Source organism: Orcinus orca, chromosome 3 (genome assembly GCF_937001465.1).
Source record: "Orcinus orca chromosome 3, mOrcOrc1.1, whole genome shotgun sequence".
In the NCBI taxonomy this organism is placed as follows: Eukaryota; Metazoa; Chordata; class Mammalia; order Artiodactyla; family Delphinidae; genus Orcinus; species Orcinus orca.
Genome location: NC_064561.1, coordinates 84,580,286 through 84,595,649, shown reverse-complemented (window position 1 = coordinate 84,595,649; position 15,364 = coordinate 84,580,286). Strand labels below are relative to the sequence as shown.

The 15,364-nt window shown below is 41.3% G+C and overlaps 1 protein-coding gene across 4 annotated transcripts in view; it reads left to right on the top strand.

The window, feature by feature from the left end:
- SNCAIP (synuclein alpha interacting protein) overlaps positions 1–12,431 on the top strand; it is a 149,854-nt gene extending 137,423 nt beyond the window's left edge. For 2 of the 4 annotated variants that reach the window (XM_012532169.3, XM_049707172.1), the window contains exons 11-12: positions 1,064–1,134; positions 11,872–12,431. In XM_012532169.3, the coding sequence (XP_012387623.1) occupies positions 1,064–1,134; positions 11,872–11,956 (156 nt within the window). In that variant the 3' untranslated portion in view covers positions 11,957–12,431. The remainder of the gene's footprint in view (positions 1–1,063; positions 1,135–11,871) is intronic. The other 2 variants (XM_049707173.1, XM_033423730.2) reach the window with 1 other exon arrangement.
- The last annotated feature ends 2,933 nt before the right edge of the window (positions 12,432–15,364 follow it).

Genomic DNA, 15,364 nt, shown 5'->3' with positions numbered 1-15,364 from the left:
AAGAGAAAGGTTAAACAAATCACAGGAGATTGTATTCTGGTCCCTAAATTTCCCTAAGTAGTTTTGATCCTTGAGAATTAGGAGTCATAGACAGGGAGCCATTTCTACAAGATTAGACTACTAATTGATGTGAAATCAGGCCCTTCTTTGGCACTGACTCTGCCGCAGGAAGCCTTCGTTCTCCTCACGTGACTGGATAGTTTATTCTCGAGCCCAATTAAACAGCACATAAATAGAAACTCTGTTTCTAAACTACTCAACTTTGGAAGGACCTTTAGAATGAATACACCACAGGGACCCCCTCGTTGGCGTTTTACGACACAAGCCCCTAAGGAAGCTCTAGTGGTCTGAAGTGCTTGCCAGCGCGCAGGGGACAGCAGAGTATGCCATGAACTACATTGTGTAACTGCATTTGTTGTAAAACGGTGCACTATAATCTGGATTTAAAGCCAGTGAATAGGAGATACAATCATCTTTTTAGGCAACATTTCCTGCATGTTCTGTGCATGCCATGCCCTTAAAAAACATGGTGTAGCAGCCAAAATGTGAAACTCTCTGAGGGATAGAAGGATCCAGAATATTCCTGCTAACCAGAGTCACACCTGCATCATTTATTATTTGCCATAAGGTGAAATCCCATTCCGGTGAGGTCTAAGAACTGTGCAAATTCTTCTTTGCAATACCAAAATCAAGTTTTAGTGAATATCACTCGAATTAACTGAACACAAATTTTAATTACACTGATTTCCACCGAGTTGTCTTTGTTATTAAAAGACTTTAGCATGTATTTGCTTCAGCTAGAAAAGTCACACTGGTGCCCCAAACACCAGGCCTTTTGGATTAAATATGTCCAAACTTACATTGCTGGAATAAAACTTTTCCAGGTGACTTAAGGGTTCCTCTCGCACAAGTCAGAGATCTCAGCAGTTCCCCAGGCTCCTCAAAGTATGTCTGAAGCTTCTACCCTTTAATCTGTCTCCTGCCTGCCTCCTGTTTATTGAGACTTGTGCATGTGCTGAGCTTGTTGCATGTGTTCAGATGACTTTTAATTGCACCTCTCTAGGAGATGTACGACAGCTGCATCAGTCTTTCCTCTAACACGCTGATTGAAGAGCATCTGTGTGACTATGCACGGTACGTGGTGCTAGGGTTGTGTTGCTCAGCAGTGCCATGCCTTCACTTTGAATTGCATGACCCTTTACACGCTAGTCCTGGAGCACCTTTCCCAGGGGCTGACACCAAGGAAGTAGAAAATTACAACTCTTTCCCCAAATAGAAGAAGGCAGACTTGTAACTGGGCCTTAGAAAGGGAGCAAGTACCCTGTTGGAGGGGCTCCAGTCCAGCAGCAGAGGGCAGAGGAATCTACTCAGATCACAAACATGCTGTGCTTCCCAACTGACCTTGGCTTTCAGTCTTTGTTTTAATGGAGTCAACTACCAAGTAAGTATAGAAATGAAATTTCCTGCCGTGGGTAGAATGAGTCAACCTCCGATCAGAATCAGAACTTTGAAACAGAGCTGAGGTTTTCCTTCATTGCTGGTTATAGACTGAAAGCTCCTTTAGTCAGCAGTCTGCTGCCCTCAGGAGAAGTGAGGTCCTGCCATGCTCTACCTCAGTGTTTGGAACCGCAATGCTGGTCCATGAGCCGGTCTCTGAGCTCCCACCAACAAAACAATGGCCTTTCTCAAACAGAATGTTTGTGATTCAAAATGTATGCATGGCGTATATAAAAGGATCATCTCCAGGGTCCCCAGCGGCTCAGTCTCCTCTTTGAGCAAAGTCCTTCTTCAGCATAGCTTTCCTTCGTCCCCCAGGGATACATACAACTAACTCCCTAACAGAGCAGGAAAGAGGAGAGGGCTAAGAAGAGAGCAGCTGACGGGGAGTTAAGTCAGTGAGTGCCTCTTGACAGGTTTATTTCAGAAGAGTTAAACCCCCAACACCCTTTTAAAAGAGACTAATCATTTAAATTAAAAGAAAGCTGTGGCACGCCTTTCAGCACCCTTCCAAAATCCTCCAAAACATTGTGTGGATGTGTGTGTGTATGTATATAATAATTACAGGTACACAAATACAAGTGAATGTGTTGTGAGTGTAAATGTTAGTTCAGAATTCTAAGGTGTAAGAAATGTCGCTTTCCTTTTTTTTCCCCTCTAAATCACGTTTACTCTTCTCCAGGTCTCCATTCAGGCTAGAGGAAAAGTAAATCTCAGTCATTTTAGGGGGGTCCCCTAGGGGTCTCATTCATTCCATGAGTTGAAGGCAGCACCTTGGAGCTTCAGTATTTACTGGTCACCAGCATTCTGCTTGGGTCAGGCTCAACATGCTGCCTAAGTCTGGGCTGTTTCTGGCCACACTGGGGCAGGGCAGCTTGGCCAGTGCTAAAAGCCCAATGCCTGCGGTGGGAAGGAGATAGAAAAAAATACCCTTTGCCTTCCCAGACACTGGTATTGGTCCACTTCTGTTTCTTCCAACCTATCTTCCCCACCACCCCTCTGCGTCCCCATCTTAGGTTCTGTCTTCTGGTGCCTGGAAAATTCTGCTTTTGTCCTTAAGCAGAAGTCACCAAAAATACCCTGAGGCAAGGAAGCACAAAGGCTTGGCAAACTCCTTGGGAGCGGGAAGGAGAAAACCTCTCATTTCTTCCAGGTTCCTACAGCACCTGGAAACAAGACAATTAGTATCCCAGTAGATTCTCCTGCCAGATATATTTCATCCTGTCTTCTTACAAGTAAGAGAACAAAGCTGACAGTCTACTGTCATAGGATTACAAAAATCAGAACACAAAAGGAGGTTATGAGGTTACTCAGACATCCCACAACTGGGTTAACACTTTCCTACTCAGTTTAAGGAACAGTCCTTCTGAAGGCTCAGTTCTGAACCTGTCAGATTCACTGGCTTTATGTATTAACAGAGTTTTCCTTCAGTGATAAACAGAAACCCCAAAATTATAATATTCAATGTCGTTAAATAAACATCCAGACCCCTTCCCCTCCCTACCTTATAAATTAACTTATCCCTTATCGTGGCTGTCGTTTGGCATGTGTTCTGTGGAAAGTGAAAACCCACTAGTTTGTCCATGGCGTATGGGGGAAGGTTTCTCTGATTCACCATCACACAGAGGCAGGGAGAACCAGCCCGGTCCGTTCCTTAGATAAAGCAAGGGTAGATGTATCTAGCTGAGATAAAGATTCCTCAGAGAGATGAACTAGCATGGGAACGTAGACATGAAAAATACCTAAGTGATTCTGGTGCCTGCTTCATTTTGCCTGTGGGACCCATAGAAAGGGCATCCCCCAGAAAGATGCAAGAAAGAAAGGAACCCAAGTGTCCATCTGTCAGTGGTGCCTTTAAATCTTGGCCCAAGAATTTGCTTGAAGGCCACATGGTTCCTCTTGGGAGCAGGGACTGCCCGGGATCATATAACTTTGGAAAGCAATGGCAGTCATTGGGTTGGAGTTGGCTCTAAGCATTATGCTGCTGGTGGCCCTCTCAGTATAGCCCTGGGAGAAAGAGTCGGGCAGTGGACCCTTGTTCCAGGCCTATACTGTAATCACATTTTAGTTCCTAAGATTTTTTTTTTCCCCTAGTAAAGGAAAAATAGGGACAATAAATACAACAGTTTAAAGAATGTCAGCTCTGTGAGGGGGTTCTGTTTGCTATTTATTTTTCAAAATTGGTCACAGCTTGATAGCAAAGAATCTAAATTTCTTTTCATTGCCCTTTAAAATTAGATTCAACTCTATTACTCTGAATAGCTGTTCCAGTGTGTTTCAACTGTGGAGGATGACTTTGTTTATAACAAGCAGATTTATCTTTACTTTTTCTTATAAAGGACAAGTTGGTCTTGAATTATTACAACTCCAAGGGAATGTTTGCAGTTACTTATTTTAAAATGCCAGTAAGACATTCATTTCCCAGAGCTTAAGTCTATCCAAGATCTGTAACACTTGAAGTGAGCGTTGATTCCAGTTACTGATAGGCAGAGGGCATTAACCCCTGGCCACCACTGGTCACATCCCCTTTGACCACAGAGGCACTGTAGCCTGAGGGGTTAGCATCAGGAAACCCCTAATCCTAGCACCAACATGAGAGTAGACTCCTTAAAAAGACATTAAGCAATAAACACCATTAGTGTGGGTTTTACTGCCAAGGAATTAGCCACACTGGGAATTGTACATCCGGACCCAAGAGCTAGTAGCCCATATTTTACATAGATGTCAAGATTGTTCAACAGCCACTTCAAAGAGAGTGGTAGGTTTGGCCTGAGTTGATGTGAGGGTATGTCAGTGGTCATCTGCTGTGCCCAATCGGAGGTCAGAGTTCAGGGTACCCCTACCACCAGCACGCACGCACGCGTGTACGCGTGCGTGTGCGCGCGCGCACACACACACACACACACACACACACATTTCTGTCCTTATTGTCAGTACGTATTACTAAACAGAAAAATGAGCAAAGACATGGAAGACATTGGGAGGGTAGAGGTAAGGCCCTGGCTGAAACCTGTCCCAAGTCAAGCATACCCTCAGCCCCACCGAACAGCATTTCCAGAATCATGATGGAAAATGCAGTCAGCACAAAAAGGAATCCCTGGTAAACAAAGGCATCTTTGCCATAATTTCTCTGGATATAATCAAATAACCACATTTCAATCTTAAATTTTTGATCTTAAAGTATTTTCATAGGCTTTTTAAGGATCTTGAAGGGATAATTATATAATTACCTAGTCATAGGTATGTTACCAAGCTAGCTGAGAGTATGTTGATTGCATAGTTCTAGAGTGAATCCCCTGGAGCAGACTGAATCTTACCAATGTAACAGTTCAGAAAAGTTTGTTAGAATGCTAGTACTAAAAGGGCACTGAGTAACGCTATAGACATTAGAGTTTCTGCCCCAAAACTGTACTTTCAAGTTCTAATCTCTGATCTAAAGTATGTTTTTCTGTGTTTTCGTGTCTAATATACTAGCTCTGGGGTCCAGAGCCAATGAGTCAGGAGGAGTACCATGGTGTACCTGGGGTGACCACCTCTGCTCCAAAAACCCCTAGAACCTGTCTGGTCTCCTTCCCCCGCACCCCTCCCCATGTTTCCCCCGTGTTCTCTGTTTCTCCTGCCCAACTCTTGTCCTCCCGCCCACCCCACCTCTGCCTCCCTAGGGTTCACATTCATTTCAGAGAGAAAACCCTTATTTCATATGGAAGCGTTGTCCCTATGACGTGGGGGAAGGAGATCCGAATCTTGAACCATTTCTCCAGATTACATTCATTAAGTGACAGCTTCTCCTTTGAAATGATCCCAATTTTGCATTGTCCTAGGCTGTTGCATAGGAGGATCTTGTGTGTGGAGGAAAATGCCCATGTTATGGGGGATTGTTAAAATATTCAGATATCTCCAGTGTCTGGGCACAGCTTAGCAAACTTTATAAAAGCTGCCAGAGTTTGCAGGATTCATGAGAGCGTGACTCACAAATGGAGTTTCTATTCATAAGGTCCTTATACCCTCTGGGAAAAGGAGAAAGGGTGTTCCATCACAGGAAGACAGTAGAATAAGGTTTAGTATCAAAATTTAATGAGTTGAGACATAGAAAAAGCTATTGCAACTAAGACCCCATGTTCTATCTTAAAGCACTGCCCTTGGAAGGCAAGAAATAAACATGTAGAACACCCATGAACTATAGGTAGGAGGGTACGGGGGGAGATCTGCCTTGGAAACCAAAATTATCCCACTAGAAATACATTCTTTCAGCATGCTAATCCTGGTTTAAGTGTAGTCCCAAAAGTTATGAACAAACAACTCCCTTCTTCCACTTCCAGCTTCCTTTCCTCGCCCTCCCCAGTCTGGTTTTGAATTGTGTAATTCCAAAGGGGATGAATATAGAATCCACGTCATATTTGCACCACATGTCTGCCACCACTAGAGTGTCTGCACCTTAAAAGAGCTGGGCCTGTCTATAAACTTTCTTAAGGCTGGACTTTTAAAGAAGCAGCAAGTCATTGAGGTTTAAAAGTATCATGTAGAGACTTTACTCAAACGCCTTCCAGTACCTTCACTGAGAATCTCTGCTCCAACCACAGCCAGTTGGGGTTTTCCTTCCCATGCCGAGAACAGTGCAGCTATATGACCCTCCTGCATGTCAGATCCCTGGATTGCCAGTGCCCTTGTCTCAGTGATGTCCTTAGCAATAAGCCATGCATTTTGCTGGGCCAAAATAAGGCATGTCCCTTCATTCAGCAAGATCATAATCAAGAGAAAACTAAGAGAGGATACAGTTAAAACATGGTCAACTCGATGAAAGGTATAACTTCCTGACACCGGTGACCCTTGGTGGTACCATCATATCCAAGTCTGTACCCCAATGTCTTAGCTTGGTGCCTGGCACATGGTAAGGATTTCAGAATATTTGGAGAGAGAGGGAGAGCTAGAGAGAGGAAAAGGAGGAAAAACAAGGAAAAGAAAATTAAAAAGGACCAAGCCTGTCATCCCACAGAAAGGATGGTATGCTCTGTAGAAATCTAGGCCTTTTGATTACAAGTCTACCCTCCTAGTTTCATATTGGGTATTTCAAGTATATGTTTTTATTCTTTGAACCAGAATCTCATTTTTTTTAGTAGATGGGATTTATAGATATGCTCTCAGTGAAGCTCTGAAGGAGATCACAAAAGTAGCTAAGTAAGTCTACCTGTTTTGTCTATCATTGGAAAATGTAATGCCTACCCGTGGGCCGTTTTAGGCAGAGTCTCTAAAATAACTTGCCATCTGGTCACCCTGGGCTGTAGAAATATGGAATCCATGCCTAGATGAGTCAGCAAGTTAGATTACTTGAAAAACTGTTATTTAAATTTAAACCTTCTTTCCAATTTTGGTCACAGAGAATGTGATTCCATATCCAAAAATGAAATCAAGGAGCAGCAAATTATCTGAATAATTCATGCCAGAATTACCCAAACACTTTTGCCTTTTTTCTTTCTTTTTTTTTGAATACTGGTAATTCAGGACTAAGTAATTGAAGGGTTCAGGGAGACTTGAATCATCCTGATATTATTCAGATAAATGCCTCAAATTAACATTTTACTTGGTATTGACTCAACTCTAATCATGCTGGGTTTTGTCCTGAAGAAAGTGTTTTTAGTGTTTTTGAGCACAGCACCCCTTATATTAAAGTAGAAATACTCCATCCATGTCTAAATGATGATGATATTCTTAGACTACAACCTAAGATTTTTTAAGTTTTATTTATTTTTAGTTTAATTTTGGCCGTCCCTGTGCCCAACCTACTCCGTTCTCTATTCCTATTCCCCTGAGTCAACCGCTTGCTTGTCTTTAGGTGTTTTCTCTAGTATTCTGTTATTTCTTTTCTTTCTTTTTTTTTTTTTTAATTTTTTGCTGTGTTGGGTGTTTGTTGCTGCACGTGGGCTTTCTCTAGTTGCAACGAGCGGGGGCTACTCTTCATCACAGTGCACGTGCTTCTCATTGAGGTGGCTTCTCTCATTGTGGAGCGTGGGCTCTAGGCACGCGGGCTTCAGTAGTTGTGGCACAAGGGCTCAGTAGTTGTGGCTCACAGGCTCTAGAGCACAGGCTCAGTAGTTGTGGCGCGTGAGCTTAGTTGCTCCACGGCACGTGGGATCTTCCCGGACCAGGGCTCAAACCCGTGTCCCCTGCGTTGGCAGGCAGATTCTTAACCACTGTGCAACCAGGCAGTTCCCTGTATTTCTAAATAACATACTCATACAGACTTTAAATTTTAGATATTATCTCTACTGTCTATTGGCATCCTACTATAGAAGATAAAAATTATAGCTACCACTTATAAAGCACGTACCATGTACCAAAGAATATTCCAGGTTCTTCATGCATATTGACTGTTTTATTCTTTACAATGAATGACACAATATGGTAGATACTATTATTATCCAAACTTTGCAGATTGGAAACCAAGGCACAGAGAGATTATATATCTTGCCCAAAGTTACACAGTAACAGTGGTAATAAATTATGTAGCCGGGGTTTCAACTCAGTCAGTCTGGTTCCAAAATCCATGTTCTCAACAATGAACCAAATTTATCCAGCTCGGTTTTGGCAACCAACTCTGCCCCCCACTCCAACACACACACACACACACACACACACACCTGCTTCGTCTTCCCACCATCAATATGGTTGTATCACTTTTGGGGGTTATAAATTAGTATTTGGTGTTTATTATTATTATGACTATCTAAATATTAATCACAGTGGATCCATGCAGCATACTATTGTTACATTTCCTTATTCATGTAACTTTATGTTTTCCTTGGAGATAATTTGATTTTTAAGTTTACAGTTTATTTCCAAACACTCTGCTGGAGACAGAACCCTTCTTTTGGTGCATTCAGACAAATCAGGTACCTCTCGTGTTTCAGTCTGTTCACAGAGACACCGTCTTTCCTCTTACCCAAGTCTGTACTGCGACTATCTGGCAGCGCCACACAGCTGTCATCTGCAGTTTCCCACATACATCATTCTGGGAATTCCTTTTGCTTCTCTCTTGTGTAGAGCCCTATTTCCTGAATCTATTGTTTCCTCTTTTTTTGGTTTATTCTCTTACTTTGGTAAATATATCTTCCCATCCTATGGAGGTGAAGGGGGTCCTAAAATTTTTGAGCCCTTGCCTGGCTGAAATATCTTTGGTTTGCCCTCATATGGATTAGGAATATTTGGCTGGGTATAGAATTCTGGGTAGGAAACTATTTTCCCTTAGAATCTTGAACACATTATTTCATTTTCCTCAGTGTGTCTGTCAGGAAGCTCAATTCCTCTGTAATTGCTAATCCCTTGAAAGCTTTTACGATTTTCTCTTTATCCCCACTGTTTTGATTTCATGATATTTTGCCATGATTCCATTCTCATTCCTGGCGTGTGGGCACTCAGCCCGCTTTTTAAATCTGGAAACGTACACACTTCAATTCTGGGAAGTGTTTGGTACAATATCTTTGAAAATTTTATCCCCTCCAATTTCTCTGTTCACTTTTCTGGAAATACTATTATACTAATGTTCAACACATTGGACTAATCCTTTTCTAACTATTTTTTTCTACTTTTCTAACTATTTTCTAACCATTCTTCTGTACTTATCCATACTTTGGCTTTCTCTAAAAGTTCTTTCCAGAATATTTACTGAACTTTACCTTCCAACCTTTCTAATTTTTTATTTCGGCTATTATAGTGTTAATTTCTAATAGGACTTTGTTGGTTTTCTCTTTGTTCCTTTTTCATGGCATTATATATGCAGAATTTATTTAAATTTTACAATCAAATACAAGTGTATATTTTTATCTTTTCTTCCTTTTTACAATGAAGGTAGCATACTGTACACACAGTCCGTCTTCTTGCTTTTTTCCACCTAACACATTGGAGGTCTTTATGTATTAGTATAGAGAGAGCTTCTTTATTCTTTTACATAGCTACATATTATTTCATTGTATGAATGTACTAATTTTTTTTAATTAATGAATTTATTTATTTTTGGCTGTGTTGGGTCTTCATTTCTGTGCGAGGGCTTTCTCTAGTTGCGGCGAGCAGGGGCCACTCTTCATTGCGGTGCGTGGGCCTCTCACTATCGCAGCCTCTCTTGTTGCAGAGCACAGGCTCTAGACGCGCAGGCTCAGTAGTTGTGGCACATGGGCTCTAGTTGCTCCGCAGCATGTGGGATCTTCCCAGACCAGGGCTCGAACCCGTGTCTCCTGCATTGGCAGGCAGATTCTCAACCACTGCGCCACCAGGGAAGCCCTGAACGTACTATTTTTAATCCTTTCTACATTTTTATTGAGAGTCTGGTCTCTTGTTGATTTGTAGCAGCTCTTTATATATTACACATTATAAAAACTGACCCTTTGTGTTATGAATTGCAAACATTTTCCCTGGTTTTTCTTTTCTTCTTGTTACAATTTTTTGAAGTTCTCATCACCTCCCTATATTACCTCTATTCACTTTGAATTCTGTTTCTCTGTTTATTTTGGTTTTTGTCTGTCATAGTAGCACTTCCCTCAAAAGTCTGGTGATCCCTGACTCATTCATATTTAGAAACAAGACACTAAAGCTCAATTAGAAGCTCTGGCTTTATGGGTAAGGCTTGTTGACTGGTAGATGTTTCTTCACACAGACTGGTTAAGTACTAGGCTCTTTTGTTGGGAAACTCACTAATTGTCAGTATTTGTAGGGCTTTTCTTTTGGCAGTTGATTTCTCAAGATAAGGAAACTCCAGTCTCCTTCTAGGGCCTATTAACCTGATTGCCAGGAATCTGTAGGTCAAACTAGCAGGAGATGTGTTAATAATTGTGTTCTATAGGGACTCTCACTTAATCCCATGGTTTCCAGCCCCTTTAGCTGAAATCAGAGTCTCTCTGGTCCATGCGTTGCAAACTGTAACCTCCAGTCTTTCTTCTTATTGGGAAAGGGACAGTCACCTGGCTGCACTGGGTCAGGGAGGTAATCTGGGGTATGAACTGCTACTTCCAAAAAGTTTCAAATAATCTTCCCATTTTCAGCACTCACACAGCACCCACTGTCACTTTCAGAAATTCATGGTACTTCTAGTTCCCGAGTCATGCAGTGCACATCAGTTTCCTGGCTTCCCTGACTATAGGCTTAGATTTCTGCTTTTCCTGCCTGCTCTGCTAAGTCAGTTCCACATATCAATCCATCCTTCTGTTTCTGAAATATTATTGGCATTTTGTGTGTTATCATCTCCTCTCTCATTTCCCTTTATTCATTTAGGTTGATGCTTTTTTATTTCTTTACTTTCATTTCAGTGTTGTTTTGTAAGAAAGAGATGATAAATCTATGTTTTTAATCCATCGTGCTTAATTGGAAGTTCCTAAAACATTTTTTAACCAACCAGGTTTTCTTCCACCCTCTTCCCTTCCTTGCTCATGAACAACTCTCTGAAGTTCTATTCAGATGAATAAATAAAAATAAGAATTAATAGACTACATGGTCTTTGTAAGCAAGTACGATTTTGAGGCCATAAAAACCCCAAGCCACTTGGGGTTCTCCATCCAAATGTGTCTTCACGTGAGCGAGTACCATTCCCAGAAATAGTTTGTTTTTGTCTGGTATAGCAACAAGAAGGAATTTAGTAATATGTAGTCTTGCTCAAACTCAGAAGATAACTCCTCCCTGGAAGATTTTATACTCAGAATGGGACTAATATCTCATGAAAATGAATGCTTCTACCCAGAGGGAAATTCACTTAAAAAGCAAAACTAAAACTGTTCCCAAGCTTGAGCTGGTACTTCTTTCCATAGGCTTATGAGGTATCAAGTATTGAGGGGAAAACAGCATTATTTTTCCCTAGATTCTTCTTTTTCCCATAGATTTACCTACTGTGGTCATCCAACATGCTACTCCTCAGTAATCACACACCCAAAGAAAAAGCATTTCCTTTAAATGACTAACACTCAAGCTTACTGGAGAATAAAAGGCGTCACCAGTGAATCCGGTGAATAAAATATAAAAATCTCTTGTTTCCACTCAACCAGCAGTACTATGCTTCCTATTTTGTTTGACTCTGATAAAATTCACTTGACTGTAGAATTTTGCCTGGTTTCCAATCAGCATAATTGAGAAATTACTTCCAGGGCCAAATTTAAAAGTGTCCACAAAGTATGTTATTAAGTAAAAACATACTTATTAATAAGTATGTTATTACTATTTATTGTTTAAAGAGTGGTTTATATGAAAAGAGAATAACTTGATTACTGGAATGAAGCATTCTTCAGTGTGGTTTGTGTGAGGATAATTTCCATTTTTGGTGAGCTGTTTAGTGGCGTTGTATTGTAACTTGACCATAGTTTTAATCTAATTTTGGCCTATGGTTTTTCTTCCGCTTAGGCATAATGACATCAATAGAAAAATGAAGAAATCCTACAGCATAAAGCACGTCGCTGAGCTAGAGTCAAAAGAATTCTTCTTATAAATCACTTTTTTATTATCTCTCATTGCTGCCCTTTGGATACCATTGGAAATGTCTGGACTGTCCTCTGTGGAAATAGAATCATGAGAACAGTGCCTCACCAGCAGAAGAATAGACTATCGGGATGCCTTAAATTTATAGCACTAGAGTATATAAGACACATTTTTGAGTGATATTTGTATATATAACTTGTTTTTAAAGAGATGCTGTTTAAAAGCATGGTTGGGCAAATGTATGTTTTTTAAGATTGATTCAACCTCCCCACAGGACATTCACCAAGCCACTGTCACCGTTTTGTATTTCATCAACTGCATGGGTGTTTGCTGATGTTGGTTGAACTTCCCTTTCCCCATAACATGGGCAGTTTGGGCTCAGCTTCTCAATGAGACCAGGTCAGTGCTATTGTTTTCTGTTAAGAGTGTTTTTTTCTGTCATTTCTACTTTTTGTATAAAGGAAATAAAACAATGTTAACAGCCACCTATAAGTTTGGGGCACTTAACTTCTAATAAATCTGTGATGTTCTAATTTCTAAGGGGCTTTAAGAGTATTTTGACGGCTGATATTTTATTTCAGGAACAAACTGCCCAGTTGAGCTGCTTTCCCATAGGGGTCAAATAAAACATTCTCGTTTCCACTAAGTGCTAGAGGATCAGACAAGTATATAAAGTCAGTCAGTTCCTTCTGTCTTCTCAGATCGCAGTGTTGACATGAGAAAATACTAATGACAGCTAAGGATTTAGCCCCTTTCCTGGGTCACTTTTTTCTGCCTCTAACACTTGACGAGGCCTGTCTAATTCCTTTAGGAGACAGTGTGGAGCCTGAGTTCATAACAGCTCTATTGATGCAGCTCTTTGAATCCATGTAAGAGTAAGTTCCAGATGGTTTTGTCCTATCACGTAAACATATATTTCTGTTGCAACTTCAAGAGTTTTATTTTCAAAGGGTTGCCATGGCCTGTAAGAGACCTGTCAAATTTTAGTTTGAAAGTAGAATGTATTCTTATCAGTAGGAGGGAGCAGTGTATGCTATTAACAGTTACTAGCAATGTTACTGCAGTCAAACGTGGGCCATTCTGTATCCTGGTGGACCAAATAGGCCAAGGTACTGAATTAGGAGGCGATCTTGCATAGGTGGATCATTTGACAAACTTAGGCTTGATGAGATGCAGTGACGTATAGACGAAGGAGCTAATATTAAAGTGCCTTTTATGTACCAGCCATGCTTATTTGTAGGTATTATTACTTCCATTGTAGAGATTAGAAAATTAAACTTCAGAAAGTGTAAATCCTGTGTCCAAGGTACTACCACTAGCAATAGCAGAATTGGCTTCGGTACAAGTTTTCTCGTTATCCTCACGACACTATCCATCTGTCCTGCACTACACTATCTCCTTAGTGTATTGACGAGCACTCAGGAAGGGAGGGTTGTGGTGTTGGCTCTACTCCTGGGCAACTCTTTGGTCTTAGGCAAGGGACACTGCCTGTTTGATAAATCTGGGAAAGGGGGAGGCTGGCTTACCTACACATCTAGGAGGTAGGTTTCTTCCAACTTATAGAGCAACATGTCTATGAATTTCGGCCACGTTGCTGTGTCCTTGTTCAGGTCCTGTGAGTTCCTGTCGTCAGAGCCTGGTGCCGTGTGTGGTTCTGCGTTTCTCACATTGTCTTTTCCTCAAATGAGATGCCCTATTTTGATTGTGGCCCCTTGGCTTCCTATGCCCTCTTTGATTGCCTCCTCACATTTCACTGCTCTGTCCTAGTGTTTGAGATTCTACTAGGGAATATATGGCAAGCATATGTGAAATGTGGATTCCTGTGTTTCCTGCTTGGTGCGGAGGAAGTTACACGGGAGTCACATGTGAGCCAGCCTTTGGGACTTAGCCCTAGAATGGGGTCTGCAAAGGACGGAGGCCCAGAGAGTGCTCTCTCTGTCCCCCAGAGGCCCCAGTTTTGTTCTTCAACAGGCTGTGTTTTTAAACTTAAAAGTTGAAGGGGACTGGGCATTCTGCAGGGATTTTATGAGCCAGACACAGAGTTCCCAGTTAAACACAGCAAAGAAAATGTGAAGAGTTTGAAAGAAAGAGATGCTGCCTTGACCCAGAAAACTCTGGCAATTTGTTTATTGACACTATCATTTTAGATACCACAGTCCTAAGCACAGAAGAACAAAGAATTTTTTAAAAAGGTAAAATAGGGAAGTCGAGCGGATTCAGATGAGCCAGACCACATGACAATGCATTCTATGTTTAATGATGTTGCTAGGACACTAAAAATGCTGGTTCTGGGCTTCCCTTGTGGCACAGTGGTTGAGAGTCCGCCTGCCGATGCAGGGGACACGGGTTCGAGCCCCGGTCCAGGAAGATCCCACATGCCGCGGAGCGGCTGCGCCCGTGAGCCATGGCCGCTGAGCCTGCGCGTCCGGAGCCTGTGCTCCGCAACAGGAGAGGTCACAACAGTGAGAGGCCCGCGTACCACAAAAAAAAAAAAAAAAAAAATGCTTGTTCTTAAATCACACATGTACAACTTTACCATCCAAGTTCCTTATGACATGGATGAATTATATGTGCTTGAAATTAATAGAAATGATATTTTCCTTACCACAAACTTAGTTTTGGGCAGAATTTTAAAAATGAAAACACAAACTCTTACTTCTTTATAGAAATCAAGACTCATTTACATGTTACAGAAGGAGTATGTTTCCTTTTAGTAAGCCCAGCTTTGGGGTCCCGGCCCTCACTCCCTCCCATCGGGCTAGTAAAACGAGTGAAGCTCTATCTGCATGCCTAATTACATGCAGCAGAGCAGGGAACTCAGCTCCGCTACAAAAAACTATCACAACATCTGTCAGCATCTTTTAAAGTCTGGCTGTTTTTATGTCACTAAAGGGACTTGTATTGCCAAAGTTCAACACATCAAATTAAGAATGTTTCTTAAAAAAGATAACAAGATACCAAACCTTCACCACTCTGAATGGTTTTAATTCCCATTATTAGTATCAAGACCTCAACCCTAATAAGAAAGTTCTAGATGTACATCATGGGGTCGGGAGTGTGGATGAGAGTCTGAAAGGTATCTTCAAGAAGCAAATTTTTACAAGTTTTTTTTTTTTCCCTCAAAGTGTATATTCATAAGCCACATACTGAAAGGTACAGGCTGGAGGAAATGACCATAAAAGAAATATTTAAATAATTCCCCGAAAGACTCCTTGATACAAAATGGGTTAAATGTTATTTCTTCAATAGCCTCCTATGTGCTTAATGTTAAGTTGATAAAGCAAAGTAAGAATAAGGAATTCATTACAACAGGGTTGATACCATTTCCCCAGATAAAAATGGACTTCGTGCTGTCTATTGCCCATAACTCTGATTTGTTGCTCTATCTATGTGTCCTGTGTTATCTCTGGTAACACAT